The 17,393-nt window shown below is 34.6% G+C and overlaps 1 protein-coding gene across 3 annotated transcripts in view; it reads left to right on the forward strand.

The window, feature by feature from the left end:
* The window catches only part of LOC145672826 (eEF1A lysine and N-terminal methyltransferase homolog), a 98,292-nt gene that overhangs the window by 59,622 nt on the left and 21,277 nt on the right, over positions 1-17,393 (forward strand). For all 3 annotated transcript variants that reach the window (XM_081741984.1, XM_081741977.1, XM_081741992.1), the window contains 3 exons: positions 6,687-6,868; positions 10,604-10,739; positions 12,792-12,920. In XM_081741984.1, coding sequence (XP_081598110.1) covers positions 6,687-6,868; positions 10,604-10,739; positions 12,792-12,920 — 447 coding nt within the window. The remainder of the gene's footprint in view (positions 1-6,686; positions 6,869-10,603; positions 10,740-12,791; positions 12,921-17,393) is intronic.

The raw sequence follows: 17,393 nt of genomic DNA on the forward strand, positions 1-17,393 counted from the left end.
CTTTCTCCGTACAAAATTCTAAAATCAGCAATAAGTTATTAAAATTTTAGTGACCACTATACACACTAACTCACAACTTAAAAATACCAATGAAATGCGATCTACCATGTTTTACTTAGGACACGTTTCATACAGTTTTAAATATTTCACATTATTTCACTTCAGTTGCTTCCTTTTTCTTTAACCTTGCATCAACTTACAAAAATCCGCCTATGCACAAATCTGAAAATTTGTGTTAGCTATACAATATTAAGTCACAGAGGATTACGTTTTAGAATTAAGCTGTTTATAACTAAATCCCAGTTCTTAAAGTCGAGGTTTCCTTCGTCGAAGTTCTTACTTGTAATGTTCGAAGTTCTTACGAACGTTTTTTAAAGTAACTTTCACCTCTACTTGTGTTTGATTATACCTAGATGTTTTGGTGAACCTGAAACTGCAAAATCTTGAACTTTCCCATCTCTATATGTTCTTTGATCAGGTAGTCTAAAAAGTATTGACTCTTTTACACATAAGATGTCGTTAGTGTTCCAAATCTCAGGGTATATGAGTCGCAGGAGGTCAACCTAAGCCATTTGACAGTTGTCAGTTAGAGGTAGTAGATACAAAAAGTGTTGGAATTCTTATAATCAAACGTAAAGCATTGCTTCGGAAAGATGAATGAAAAAAACTACACTGCATTTTACAATTTTATTTTGATATACCCGCAAAATCCACGCAAGCCCATGAAGAAATTATGGCCAAAATATATAATCAAAAGCAAAAGCCAAAAGATGGTTCAGTCGCTTTTATTCTAAGAATTTCGATGTCGAAGATGCTCCTCGCTGTGGGCGACTAATCACAACAAAAATGATATTCTGGCAGAAGCTGACAGAAGACCGGCATGTAAACATTCATGACATCGTCAATGATCTAAACATCCATCACAAATAGTGTTGACACGTTTGAAGAAAGCTAGTTAAAAAAAGACATTCGACATTTGAGTGTCACATAATTTGACTCAAGAACATCTACTCCATGGAATTTCTATCTGCAAATCTCTAGTGAAACGCAACGAATTCGAGCCATTTCTGAAGCAGTTGATCACGAGTGATGAAAAGTGATGCACCTACAAGAATGTGCGAAAAAGGTCGTGTTCGAAGCGAGAAGAAGCTCCACAGTCTGTGCCAAAGCCCACACTGGCACCCAGGAGGATTATGGTGTGAGGTTGGTGGGATTAGAAGGACATCGTGCATCACGAGCTGCTGCCACCGGACAGAACGATAGACTCGAATCTGTACTGTCGATGAATCTGTACTGTGCTGACAGTGCCAGACCGCGTACATCTTCAACGACCTGTCAGAAGTTGCGAGAACTTGACTGGAAGGTTTTAATGCATTCACCGTATAGCGTGGACCTGGCACCATCAGATTATAATTTGTTTCTGTTTCTACAGAACTCCTTGAATTGTATTAAGTTAGTTTCAAAAAATGCCTATGAAAACTACTTTAAAAAAAAATACCAGAAACAACAGAAAATCTATAGGAATTGGATTATGTTATTTCCGGGAAAATGATTGAAGGTCATCGAACAAAATGATGCATGTGTGGTTTCATGATGTTATTTTCAAATCACAATAAATGTATTCTCCGTTTTGACCTCCAAAGACTCGATACGTTTTAGAAAACCTGATAATTTAGTTTATTCTAATTTCAATGCAAAAACTGTCAACATTGACAAATGGCCTAGCAAACCCGGCATTTGCATTGTTTTCCATAAAATATTTTTTTTATAATCCGAAAAATGCTTTTCAGTATTTGTGGGTGATTTGCAGCTAACCTGAAATCTATCTTTGTTGTTCTTTCTTCTCTTCTTCAGACAAGATAATTTAAGTCTAGTAATCCATACCTTTAAAAAGAAATTCGTCCATTGTAGGTGAGTGTTAGTTAACCTTAAAGAGCACATTATAGATGAGTGTAAATCTTAACAAAATGTCTCAGATGGTATCTGTGTAATATTTCATCGCTAGTTGTATAAAAGTGTAAATTTTGTTACCTGTGTGATGCGTTGTGGAGTTTTGTTTTGGTGCAATGTTTCAGAAACCTCATTGTTTGCTTTGTCAGCAAGTTTTTTATTACTATTATTTCTTGAACCGTTACTTCTTCTTCTTATTATTATTTATTTATTTATTTATTTATTTATTAAGTGCTGCAGCTATCTATTTTCCCGTACGCAAGAGAAAAAACATTATTAAGACTGATTGAAAAAGTTATTCAGAGAAAAGGTTTGCTGATAAAAGCAAATAGTGAAGTTTGTGAAGTATCGCAGCAAAAGAAACTCCACGACGCACCACATCACAGGTATCAATATTAGCTCTTTTATTTACATTAGTGCGTTAAATGCATACATTAATGTTTGATCGTTAGTTCGCCAAGGTTGTTTTATGCGTACTTGCATTCATATTTGAATAATAATAATAGTAATTTGTATTTCTGGATTGCACATGGCATTATTCTTCTGTCGTATTTGAATACTCGAGTTTCGCCGATTTCATAACCTTTGATTTTCTTCTGAAAGAACGTAATTCATAAACTTCCATCAAAAATTAAAAGAAAGTAAACGCCAATTGTACAGCCCAATTAAAGAAATGAAAAAGAATTCCCAGAATATTTACTACTGTGTTTAAGTTTTCTAATGAGGTCAGGTTTTAATCAAATTGATTTTGCATAGTTTTGAAATAAATTAGATAAAAATTCCATAATTAATAAAGTTCCATAATTAATTCCTTCAGTTTGAAGAAATATCAAAGTAAATGAACATATAGATGGAAACAGTAGTACACTCTGAAATACACATCTGTTTAACTACATGATTTGAACAGAATTTGAACTCACTACTTTAGCGTGGAATGTCAGTTCTCAATCAAACGATCAGAGATAATATATCGCGAAATCATGAAAAAGTGAAGACATCTACTTTATTTGTTCGGTGAAATTTAGCGTCTCTTCGGCACCGGGCTATAGGAATACAAACCGCTGGAAATCGAATCCGAGACTCCGTGCACTAAAAGTGTACGTTCTAGCTACTAAGCCAGTGGGGAGTCCAGGAGACATCTTACTTTTCAACCTTAAAAACTGTTTGATGTGTATGTGTGTATGTTTGTATGTTTGTATTTAGGTATATTTGCGATTATATCGAGAACCGTTGGTCATATTGCGATGCTGTTTCCACTAATCAAGTAAGTTGTACCCAGGGAAAGTTCTTACACATAAAATATCTGAAAAAATTATTAATTAATTAATTAAAAAAACAAAGAATTCCTGCAAGCTTGATGAAATTTTTTATCACAAAATATCCAGGAACCAGATAATCAACAAAGTAAAGTGAGTTGCATATAACGAGGTTAAGAAACATTTTGTAGCAAGCTTTCTCCAAATGGTTTAAATTGTTTGGTGATGAACGGTTAGGTCATTGGCGATTTCGTCACTGCTTAACACGCTGATCTTGCTTGACTTTTGCCAGAATATCTATCTACTTTTTCTGTGAAATGGTCGGCCATTGCGAGGAATATCTTGAATATAGAAATTTCCACAACGAAGGTATCTGAATCATATTTTAGCTGTTGCTTTCTGATAACGTATCGTGCCTATAAACAGTACAAATTTCTTAACGGGCTTGTATAGCATTTGCACCTTTGTCGAAATTAAAATAGAAAATGTAGCACTGTTTTACGGAAAGTTCATTCATCTTCACGGCGTAATACCTTACATCTGACTAACTTCAACTGTCAACTGCTAAATGGCATTAGACAGACCTGCTGCGACTCATATATTCTGCGATTCAAGACGCTAACACCATTACGTGTGCAAAAGGCTCAAAGAGTATCTGATATTTTGATGCAGTTTTCACTAATGTAATGAGCTGTTCCCAAGGAAAGTTTTTATGTGTAAAAAAATATGTCAGTAATTTTTATATTTAATTATGACACATTTGTTCACCCATGTTTCGTAAGGGGGACCCATTTTATAGGGAGTTCGTAAGGCTGCCTTTAGGTTTTAAATTAAACTACCGGGTAGCGAGAAAGTGGAAAAATTAAAAGAATAAAACAAAAGAAAATAATTGACTTTAAAAATGCAGTAAAGGTAGAAAAAACTTTTAAAAAAATATGAACCGAGCTCCAAGAATCACTAGAAGGTCTGTAGTTGAAATTACTGTTATCTATAAAAATTTTTTTTGAAGTCGTGCCAATCTAAACGTAATAATTCCTCATAAAATTACTATTGAAATAATTTTATATTAGGATTAATTTGTTCGGCTTGGCACGACTCAATTTTTTTAGATAGTAGTAATAAATTGTTTTCTGTATCTAAGCGTTTTTAATATTATTTCTGCTTTTTAGCACTTTTATTGCCTGCCATCTAGTTTTTTTTTAAAAGTCGGTTCATATATGTTTTAAAAATGTTTAATAAAAAGATATGTTTTATTTCAGAAGTTTAATTACTTTTTTTTGTTGTTGTTGTTGTTGTTGTTGTTGTTACACCCGTAAGGCTAGTGGAAATAGAATCCTACCTGTAGTCAAACTTGCACACGTGCACTAAAAGATGAACGTGTTTATTATTGTGCTTTTCCGAGAACACTCGATTTTGGGAAAATTAAGGTCTTTTTATTTTGTACATTGAAGTATAAAGCTACTAAAAACGAACAAATGGTGAAGTGTGTCTATTGCCAGTAGTTCGATAGATATGAATGGCCGAATTTTAGAGTTACAAAGCATTCTAGAGTGATTGTTGTGGTTAAAATAATAATAATAATAATAATAATAATAATAATAATAATAATAATAATAATAATAATAATTATTATTATTATTATTATTATTATTATTATTATTATTATTATTATTATTAGAGTTGATTTTGAGTCTAACATCCCTTTCAACAGTGAGGCTATATGAGACGGGACCTACTGATTAACGGAATCCGAACCACATGAGCTCCCGCCGGGAATCGAACCCGGGTCTCCCACGCCAAAGGCGCGTACGCTAACTGCTTAGCCACGAAGGAGCTTATTATTATTATTATTATTATTATTATTATTATTATTGTGGAGGCGGTGGCTCAGTGGTAGAGCGTTCACCTCCGGTGCTTGGGGTCCCTGGTTCGATCCCAGCTTGCACCGTGTGGACTTTGTAGTGGACAAACATCGTGCTCGTGAGTTTTCTCGGGGTTCTCCCGTTTCCTCCCACTCTCATTATCACGTCTCCTTTAGCCTAACCGGCATAATCGTGGGACGTAAAACTTAAAAATTTAATTTCATTTCATTATTTATTATTATTATTATTATTATTATTATTATTATTATTATTATTATTATTTGGTTTTATATTGTTCAGTAAACTAATTTATTCTGCGATCTTTTGATAAACTGTTCAATTTTTGTTGTAGATAATGTTCATAAGATCAGTTACCTTAACATCCGTCAGTAGTCAGTTTTGGCGAAGTGGCGGATAGTGAAATGCATTTTATGTCCTGGAATTCGATAAAATCAGGTCTGTCCAAGTAGCTTAGCGACACATCTGTACAGAGTATTAGTAGGAGATATCTTCAGAGAATTCTATACGATAATAAAATACTCAGTTCCGCATATAAGTGTGTTTGTGCAAGACGAAAGGTCCCATAGGGAAGTGTGGAACACATGCAAGAAGCTCTAGTACGGAGTGCGAAAACCTTTTCTGCTCTTAAAGGAAACTGAACATTCCATAAACAGCAGTGTGAGGTGTTTTAAGGAAGCTACTTCACTTCAAACTCTACAGCATAAAATCATAGATCAGCCCTCTTCCCTAGTCTAGTGACTAGAACTCGTACCTGTAATGCCGAGGTCGTGGATTTGATTCTCGATGGGAGAGGATCGACCACACTACAGTAGTTCAGATCCTGCTTTAGACTGCAGGTCGTGTCCTATATACCCTCGCTGCCGACAAGGGACGTAAATACAAGTAAGTCGGTCCAATATTCATTCCGAAAACCCAGCAACTCTTGTACAAGATAGTTTTTTTCTTTCTTGTTAAGAGCGGGAAAGTGATAAAAAATCAATGAATTTGTAGGTAAACTAGTAACAAAAATCTTTGGTCCCGTTTTTCACGCCAAGCCACGTGATTAGATCGTACTTTCTCGATATGATGACTGAATGCTTGTACCTCAATTGAACGAGAATATTGTGATCTACATTGTATATTTGGATGGGGCCTTACATAAAGAATAGAATTTTTACTTAAGTTAGTTTCGTTAACGTTCATGAACAGAATCTTCTAATTTGGATGTTTCATATTTTCAGTCTCTCTTATCTTCTGATTTTTTAGAGGGGGAAGTATGCACAGAGAATTGTGTTGATTTTCCTCCTATAACGTAATTCATTATTGAATTGAAAGTATTAAAGCATTATGAAGGTCGTACTCCACTCTGCCTGTGACAGACATTTGAATATCTAAAGATAGCTAGAAATACTTAAAAATATATGGAATATCAGTAAATACACTATAGGAAGTGTGATAAGTATAGTGATAAAAGTTAATAAAAATCGTTTCCATCTTTCACAGTCATCTTTCTTAACCCCGATGATCATGTTGAAAAACCATGTAAGTTTTGTAATCAATATACGGAGTGATGTAAATATCGGAAATATAATTGATTGCACTTAATTTGTTCTTACAGTGAAATCAAGAAAAGGTAAACCCAAGAAAGTAGTGGACTGGACGTATCTTGCGTGCGAACACCATACGTACATGGTTGCTGGGTTAGGTCTTCTGTCTGAATCAAGAGACGACTTAAAAACAGCAGTTATTGGAGTGGGTGGAGGAGGCCTATGTATGTATATTCATCGCTGCTTTCCCAAGGTTAGATACTAAATATTTGACGTTGACTTAAACAAGATTCTACTTGGTCAAAGGAGTCCAAACTCACGAAATTGGAACTCCTGCTTAACCGATTTCAACTTTATAATATGAGTGAAGGTTCATTGAGATACAGCAAGTGAAGTTGTCAAGTCGATATCCTTAAAGATCAGGGAGTTTTGAGTCTACTGAGATCAAAGTCCATTGAGATCTGCGGGTGGAAGGTTGAGTGAGGTTCATGCAAAATTGTCGCCTCTGATTTTTTTTTTTTTTTTTTTTTTTTTAAATATGTATTTACTATACTCTAGAGTTCCCTTCTAACCTGACCGTTAACATGAATGCCTGCGGTTGCGATCTATTTAGGTTGGGGCGCAGAATTTTTGGTATTAAACCATCACCTTGATGCAGTTGGGGCTGTACGTGAATCATCCGGTGTGGAAAGCGAAATCAGAGCACTGAAAGACGATGAGCTTGACCAAACACAACGCAGTTGTATCATCTGACCGTCAGCAGTCTTTTATTTTGGACTCTAATACCAGGGAACATAATTGTGGACAAGCTAAATGTAGTGATTTCTTGTAAACATGTAGAATATTTATCATATGTTTAAATCATCATTACAGAATCTTTCGGGAAAAAAAAAATCGTGATGAAATTTACTTGGAATTATGGTGTCAGTATTCCTGGGCCTTGAAATTAGGTGAATTTAGTTTTTAAGTTCACAACGTTACCAAACGTATTGATTCTGCACTATTACTCAAGCTTATTATCGATTCTTTTGAGTAATATCTAGTATCATTACAACTAATAGTACAGATTATTATAAAGTTAGTTATATTCTGTAATAATAATAATAATAATAATAATCAGGGTGGAAAAAAATCATGATTTTTTAAATAAAAATCATTTTTGTTGATTTTTTTGATTTAAATCAAATCTTTCTCCCCGTATAATACAAGTCGCGAACTGGAGAAAAAACATTAGGAATTAATATTAAATGACAATTATGCCATTTAAGTGAAAGTATTTTGGTTTAATTTCGAATTAATCCTCAATCGTTAAGCTATTTCAATCCGAAACAATATTTCTTAAGCATTAAGGAGAAAACGTACAGCAACGTTTATCAACATGACACTTCTCTTTTCACGAATGTTCCTGATATTTGGCAGGAGTATATTTTTAAAAAATCAAAACTAGCCAGCGGCACGAAGTACATGTAAAGTACATAAATTTCGCCCAAAATTAACTAATTAACTCTATGGCCTATGGAACCCGGAGGTTCAATGCCGCATTCACGGAAACTCTCCACTGACTTCTATCCTTAGCCAACTGGATCCAGTTTCTATTTTGTATTCCTATTTCTGCGAGATTTATCTTAATATTGTCATCCCATCTGCGCCTAGATCTTCCTAATGGTCTTTTCCGATTGGTCTTCCAGTTAAGAATGTGAAAGTGTTCTTATTTTCTTCCATCCTGGCTACATGACCTGCCCACCTGAGACTTGATGACCATTAGGTCAATGTTTGGTAAACCGTATAAATTATGTAGTTCCTCGTTATGAAGTTTCCCCCATTCCCGCTCCTCTTGGGTCTGAATATTCGTCTCAGGATCTTGTTCTCAAATACTTTCAGTCTACGTTCTTCCCTCATAGTAAGCGACCATGTTTCGCAACCATATAGAAGCAGGGTGTCTACCAGTCAGGGAAAGTCAGGGAATTTGCAGGGTCAGGGAATTTCATTGTGTGTCAGGGAAAAATCTTTTCCAGGCTGTGACGGGTGAAGGGATGCAACTAAAATAGTCATAAATTACAGGTAAATGAATGGGTTCGTTTGTACGTTTGTAGAATATTGTATAAGCACATAAATAATGGTGAAAACTTACAGTTCACTTTAAATATACGTTGGGGGCGCGGTGGCTCACTGGTAGAGCGTTCACTTCCCGTGCTTGTGTACCCTGGTTCAATTCCAGCTCGCGCCGTGTGACTTTGTGGTGTACAAACACCGTGGTCGTGGGTTTTCTCGGGGTTCTCCCATTTCCTCCTACTTTTTTCATTTCATTCATCACTCACCCATCACCGTCTCCTTTAGCCTAACCGGCATAACCGTGGGACGTAAAACTGAAAGATTTCATTTTCATGATTTAAATATAAGTTACTTTTCATGAGTTACTAAGAAAAAAGAATGACAGAGTCAGGGAAAATTATAATTTTGTCAGGGAAAGTCAGGGAATTTGATTATGCTTGCTTGCTAGACACCCTGAGAACAACAGGCATATATATTTTAATCTTCAAATTCCTGGACAGAATTCGTGACAAGAGATTTTGAACTGAATAAAAACACGAATTCCCTGCTTTTAGTCGACATTTAATTTCTTCGTAAATATCGTTTTCGTCTGTTGATATTGATCCTAGATATTTGAAAGAATCCACTTTATCAAAAGTATTATTGGATATTTTAACGCATCCAAAATTTGCCCTATTACGATCCCGAGGAACTTCTATGCTATGTATTTAGTACATAAATTTTGCCTAAAGTTTTATTATTATTATTATTATTATTATTAGAAAGGGGATCGGGCCCCTCTAAATACGCCCCTATTATCTGGAAACAAACAAACAGACGTGGACATAAAAAAATTTTTGTCTTAAATGTCGATGGTGATTTCTCCGTTGGAATAATTAACGATTAAAAAACCCTATGTTACGAAGAGAAGAAAGCAGGATTTTCCCGTTACACGTTCAAAACAGGATTTTCCCTAATCATCCTCTACAAGATACTCGTTTTCATACTGTGCTGTACATACATTTGAGTCTTATTGTATTATGATTATTATCTTCCATAATCGAAATAACAGAACAGAAACGGGATTTTACTTATTTTCACTTTAAATTAATTTATTTCAGAATTTAATTTAAATCAACGATTTTTATTTAAAAAATCAAGTGATTTAAATCTTGATTAAAATCGTGATTTAAATCAGACTGATTTAAATCAATCCACCCTGATAATAATAATAATAAATTTACTACTAGAGGCATTTAAGTTCGTAGAATATATTGTCTTAACACACAGGAAGTTAAACACGCTAGCTAAATTGCTCCAGGAAGCTATAGAAGTTGGTACTTGCTTTGCCTGTTGAATTGTGCAAGAGAAGAGAAGTGTACTGAATACCTAACAGAGGCCTGTGAGATAGGAAATAATCGTTTTAACTTGATTGTATGACAGTTCTTCGTTTCAAGGCATACTGCTGAGTTTAACATAGGTGGCTAGGCTACAGTATAACTGATATATGGTCATAATAAAAAATAGGATAGAATAAGAACCTTATCTTACAACTTTCCAAGAAGCACAAATAAAACTAACAAATATATTTCTGATACAGCTATGCTCCATTATCATGACAGGACAAAAAAGGTAAAATTATTAAATGTATTAAAGATGTATTAAAATGTCTGCAATTTAACGTGTCTTGACTATCAAAACTATAATATGGACAGGGATTAAAAAGTGCATTTAAAAGTTAAAGATTGTATTTCTATTTGTCTTCATTTAACTACTAAGAAAAGTACTAATGGCTGAACAGTTGTTTCAACGTGAAATTGACATTCTTTGTCTGTGTATAATCCTCATTTATACATATATGTGTTAGAGAGTATCCACTATTAGTTGTGGAATCATTTGATGTTTGGAGTTACTGAAACTGATCACAATCTTGTAGATAATATTACATGTTTTGCAGATGAAAGTTGTTGGTGTTGAAATCGACCCTGCAATTGTCAATGTTGCCAAGAATTACTTTGAGTTAACTGAGGATGCTCAAATGGAAATACATATTGGGGACGGAATCCAGTTTATTCACGATTCTTCAAAGGAAGGTAAGTATATGAACTTGTTTCATGACTTAATCATGTTGATCTTTACCTATATACTTTCAATTTTACTTCTAAAGGTGGCTTTAAAACTTATTCAATTCTTATCACAGTAAACTCATTTTCCCTAAAAACTTTTAAAAATTATGATTCCCACTTACACAAAAGACGTTTAGCACAAAATCGCTTTTTTAAAAAATGTGTTTGTTTCTGTTCGAAATCGAAATGCTTTTGTATACAATACGCTTTTATGTAATTGATAAAGAATGAATAAAATTGTATACCTTGGCGTATTTGTGGTTTATTTAATCGTCGAGCATTTCAATGTCATACTGACATTCTTTTTCCAGACGTGCACATTAAATTACTCGTTGGGTTGCTGATACCTTACACTTGATCTTATGTCTTCCTCTTCCATCTGGAATACTATTTCTTAACACTCCACAAATTTAAACAGTTTTTTTCAAGATGATGATGTGGTATTTGAAAATTATATAATGCTTTTTTTAACATTAATTTAAATGCTTTTTAGTTTAGTTCGCTAGTGTTTGAAGACTCCGTTTATATTTGTGAAGTGTTAAGAAATGGTATTGCAGTTGGAAGTGGAAGACACAAGATCAAAAATGTAAGGTATCAGCAACTCAAGGAGCAATTCAAGTTGCGCTTCTGAAAAAGGATGTCAATATGACATCGAAGTGATCGACGATTAAATAAAACACAAATACGCTAAGGTATGTGATTGTATTAATTTACTAGTAATTATGGTTCTGTTATAATTTTAGAGTTAATTACTTCCAGCTATGAAGTAGAATTTCTTAATGTTTTAAAATTGCATGTAGTAACTTTTCTTTTCTATCATCCACTCTAAAGTTCTTTTCCCTAATAAGATACATCATCCTCGCTACGCATACATTTGTAGTGGCTAGCGCTCGTGCCTTTGATGCACGAAATCCCTGATTCAATCCCGGTTGGGAGAGCATCAAGGACACTATAATGGCTCAGATACCACTTTAAACTGCAGATTTGTCCTATATAGCCTCGCTTCTGAAGAAAGACAAATACAAATCAATCAGTAAATGAATTTAATAAGATACAAAGATTCAGAATGTAACGTGTAATTTAGAGTTGAACTGAGAAGAAAATACTGTAAATTTTGCTTAAACATGGAAAAGAAAAATGGGGCCGCGGTGGCTCAGAGGTAGAGCGCTAAGCTCTGGTGTGTGGAGTCCCTAGTTCGATCTCAAGTTGCTTTGATTAAGTGATTCATTACTAGGAGTTTAGTGGGGATATCAGCAGTGAGGTTATGTATTTATGATGGATAAACACCGTGTATTTGTGTTTGTTCTCCCGTTTCCTCCCATGTTCTCCTTTCCACCGTGTTCAGTATCATGATCACGTCTTCCTTAGCCTAGGTGCACATTTCTAAGACGTTAACTTTTTTTTGTAACTTGTTTAGTTGTACCAGGCTGCAATAATAATAATATAAGTAGTAGTAATAATAATATAAGTAATAATAATAATAATAATAATAATAATAATAATAATAATAATAATAATAATAATAATAATAATAATAATAATAATAATAATAATAATAGTCGTCGTCCACTTTACGATATGTGAGAACTGATTTGTATAATCCATTATGCTAATCGCAGAAAATACGGCAATCTGTCGCCATTTCTAAACAGAAACAGTCAAACGTCGTAGGTGTACTTGACACACACAAGTCATCACTACCAGACATTAAAGATTTATAAAAAACATCAGTTATTATCAATATAACGTGCTTGATTTAGTTTTAAGTAACCAGTGATTTAATTTATGGGCCACTTCTCAAGGATTTACTAAATTCAAAACGTTTGTTAGACAGGTGAGCAAAATATCAGAATTATTATTTGTGAACAGTCAGAAGTCTGTCTCATGTATTAGTCATAAAAGCAAAATATCAGAGTGGTTTCTTTCGTAAATCTATGAGTTTGTTCGCATGACTTATTTCTTTTTCGGGACAGTGTTATTTGCAGGAGTGTAATATTAATATTTGTTTCTCTTTTATAGGTCAAAAATTCGATGCAATCTTATTTGATGTTGATAGTAAAGATGTGGAAGTAGGCATGAGTTGTCCACCCCAACAGTTTGTGTCAGATGAAGTACTGCAAGCTGTTCGAATGTGCATTACGGAAAACGGTAAGTGTGTGGAAACATGTTAGTAATATATAAGTAATATTTGCATCGTATGATTGCCCCCCACACACACACACAAATATATATATATATATATATATATTAGTGTTGTACTCACATACGCACGAGATGTTTACGTGTTTATGTGACTGAAAGCTTTATTATTAAATATGCATCTCATTAACTCTTTCCAGCATAGAAACTTAGTTTTTTAACTCACAACTTTTATTTATTCCACGTTACAATGGCATAGTGCAGTATAAAAAAAACACTCAATTAACGCTTCAAGCTTTTATTTGTTAATCGGAGGTTGGGAGCCTGTGTTACCACCGTGCCACAATGTACAGATTGTAGAGGATCTGTTGGAAACAGTTGAACTGCGGAGGCTTAGTGATAGAGCGTTCACTTCTGGTGAGTGGGGTACTAGATTTCATTCCAGCTCGTGTAGAGTGGAGAGACCACCGTATATGTGGGTTTTCTCGAATCTATCATGTTTGCTTCCCCTTTTTTCATTCCATTATTTTATTCATTCTTATAATCACCATCTTCTTTTACAATGATAATGTATATTTTGTATGTACTTCCAAGTATTGTTTCTATTTACGGGCAAAAGTGCTATTTAAAAGGCACAAGCTGTTAAGAAGAAGAAGAAGAAAATATATAAAGAAATGATTTAAAATATTTTGTATTATATCGATATATTTCGTGTTTTCGTTGCTATGACAACTTGTTTATCTTGTTGTTAAGGTAACTACAAAAAGAAAGAACGAAGAACCATCTTGTAGGAATATAATTGTTCATTTTTTCAATGTGACAAATTCGATATATAGTACGAAATATATATTTTGAAGTGTATACTCGAAGTGTGATTTTATCGTAATCTTACGTAGTATATAAATATTCAAAATATATTTTGAATCAGGGATTGTAATGGAAGAAATAACGTTACACTTTAACCTACATGACATAATCGTGTGCCGCAAACTGAAGGTTTCATTTCATTTTCGTTGGAAGAATTTTTTTGCGCCGCGCAAACACAAAGGCACTTGACAGGTGCTGCACTTCCATACAGTACACACTTATTTCCTGCTAATGCTGTAGTTCGGATGATGCATGTTTTATCTAATGTTTTGAACTTTCTAATTGAATACTCGTGGCAACATAAGTTTATTTTTTCTTGTACGGAAGTGAAATTAGTGAGGTGGCAGCTTCAGTTTCCGATGTTATTGACTATCAAATCATTTGTAACACTACTATATAATGATGATGCTATAGTATTTGGGGATGCATTGTACTACTACTGTCTAAGTCTGTAAATACTTTTCTAATTTGTTTCGGTAATCCAGCTTCACTCTCAGAATTACTGTCACTAAACATAAGAACTGGGAATTCAGCTTTAGATTGTAGTTCAGGAACGTAATATATATCATTCACGTCTTCAACATGTCACTGTCGATGTTGCTTTAAGGACCTGATGGAATGTCGTTCTAAATAAAATTGTTGTCATCCAGAAGTCTTTGAATTTCAAGGGGTTCAAGGGCCTTCTTATCACGCCCAGTCATCTTTAAAGATCAAACATTTTCTTTAGTCATTGGACTTCAAATGTTTAAAGCGTATAGAAAAGATTTATATACCTGTTTATAGAGATAACTGTCGTGTCTAATTTATAAAGGAAGCTGAAATGATTTGATAGTCAATATTCTATCAAAAATATGGTGCGCATAAATCTTGGTACTTCTAAAAACAACTATTTCGGATTTTTCACCTAGTATGTACAGTACATATCTAATATTCATTGTAGAAACTTGCCATGTATTCCTGAGACACTCTGTATTAAATAATTAGAAATTATTAAAAAAAAAGTGTTCCTTACTTCGTTCTTCTTCTTATGATTATTTTTATCCAGAAATATATTTATAATACAGCTTAGCCATTTTATTAGTGTTCTTGTGGTGTGGGTAGTGACTATTGAAACCCTGATGGGAGCATAGAAATAAGATTTTCTTCAGAACTAGAATAGTATTTTCAATTTCATAGTAAACAAGAACTAGGATATTTGCCTAGCCTCGACGCGTTGTAAGAGCGTGTACCGAAATCAGTAAAACTATGTAGACAAATGAGGGAGTGTACGTGTTACTTTTTGTACAAATAAACATAAAATATATGTTTTATACATATATTTATTCTTAATGTCTTAAATATTAATTATTTGTTTATAGTAATATTTGAAACATTGATTCAGAGAAACAGTGTATAAACGTTTATGATCATAAGAAACTGACAAAATAATTTCAGAAAATGAAACTCCGACTTTTACAATTTTGTAAATTCAGATCACTTCCTGATATTATTACTGTATATCTGGCGTAGTGGTGACCTCGAGTAATTACCTACATAACAGTAGTAATCGCCCCACTTGGCCTAACTCTCGATTATTCAATTTGGGTCCCCATGCACCATAATGAATGAATTAGGGATGCTTTGGCCCGGGATTACGTCACCTATTGAAATTTTGCTTATGCTTATTCAGGGGCCATGCACGATGGTACGAATGAGTCAGAGGTACCTTGGTCCTGCTATGACGTCATTGAATTGTGAGTATTGGATCAGAGGTCATGATGATTCTTTAAAATTACTAAAAATATGGTCTTGATGATTCATTACGTTATGAAATAGTACAGGTTTACGAATGCTTTCGTTCCCTTTTATGGCATAAAATTTGGAGATTGTTATATTTTGATGAGATGGACTAACACGGGTGCAAATGAAATCTTTAGTTTTACGTCCCACGATTATGCCGGTTAGGCTAAAGGCCCATACAGCAGAAGTGAACGCTCTACCACTGAGCCACCGCACCTCTACTGGTATGAATGAATTAGAGGTAGTTGGTTCGAGCTAATATGTTCGTTTGACGTCACTGAACTGTGATTTAGCTTGGAGCTTATGATGGCTTGTTTCGTTCCCTTTTATGGGTATAAAATTACCAAAACAAGGTTTGATCTCTTTCTTGATGACCTATTACATTATGAATTAGTAGACCCCAGTAATAGTATAAATTAGTATTAATATGAAACTCGAAAACTTTGGAGTTCCTTTGTGGCTAACCGGTTAGCGTATGCGCCTTTAACGTGGGAGACCAGGGTTCGATTCCCGGAAGGAGCTCATGCGGTTCGGATTGTTATCCCTTTGATGAGATGGACTAACACTGGTGCAAATGGAAATCTTTAGTTTTACGTCCCACGATTAGGCTAAAGGAGACGGTGACGATGAGAAAGGAATGAAAGTGTGGGAGAAAATTGGAGCATAATGTTGTCCACCACAAAACTATTTTTCTCGGGGGTTTGAACCAGGACCCCATAAAGCAGAGGTGAACGCTCTACCACTGAGCCACCACGTCCCTTATTGGTGCAAATGAAGTAGAGATAATTGGTTTGAGCTAATGTGTTTGACGTCGGGCTGACCCTATTTCACTTTTGGGACCCCACATGGACCATAGTGAATGAGTTAGAGATGCTTTGGTTTGGGATTGCATTACCTATTGTAATTATGCTTATGTTTACTCAGGGGCAGGGATCACTCAGGACACATAAGATCACCTTAATTTACATCAGGAGTTGGGGGAGGAGGGGAGTATCGGACCTCGTTCCCTTTGATGATTATCGATTTTGGAGCCTTATTACGTTATATGGAGGCGTATTTAAAATTATTTCCTTAAATTTGATACGTACTTTGTGATCCACTTTGTTCCGTTTCAGGGGTGAACATGGATACCTTGCAATCGTACCGAGTTCGATTCTTGGTGCTAGTTTAGGAAATATTGAATTTAACGTCCCCAACGAAAAAACGATGGTGATGAGAAATGATAGGACGAAATAGGAGAAAACATGTTCCCTTTTAGAGGTACAAAATTGCCAAAATATAAACGTAAGCAATACGTTGTACCACGTGTTTGGTCTTTTGGCCCAATTTATCCTCTTGGATGAGGCCCTATTACCTTATATAGTTATATGGGCGTATACAGGGGTTCATTATCTTTCATAAGATATGGGTATATTTGTGCACCCCTTTAAAATTTGGGTGGAGTACTTTGGCCCACACCCTTTAATTTTGGAAATTACTCAATTTAAACATTTGGTATAATAGTATAGGACTCTAATATATATTATTATAAATTTGGGTGGTCCACCTCGTTCCTTTTAGGGACACAAAATTACCAAATTTTACTGCAACCACGTATTTGGTATTTTGGCTCATTTTATCACCTTGGATGAGGTCCTATTACCTTATATAGTTATATGGACATATACAGATGTATGATCTGTCAGGAAAGTAAATGTACACCTATTTTTCGAGTCTGGCATTCCTGCGCTCCATCCGTGGAGAGTATGAGAATTAAATCAATCAAATGTTTACTGAGGGGCAAAAAGAAAAGCTTAATCTGAATAAGACATTGCAGAGGGGCACAAGCTGTGAATA

The sequence above is a fragment of the Thermobia domestica genome, chromosome 2, assembly GCF_964235325.1.
Source record: "Thermobia domestica chromosome 2, izTheDome1.hap1.1, whole genome shotgun sequence".
NCBI lineage: Eukaryota > Metazoa > Arthropoda > Insecta > Zygentoma > Lepismatidae > Thermobia > Thermobia domestica.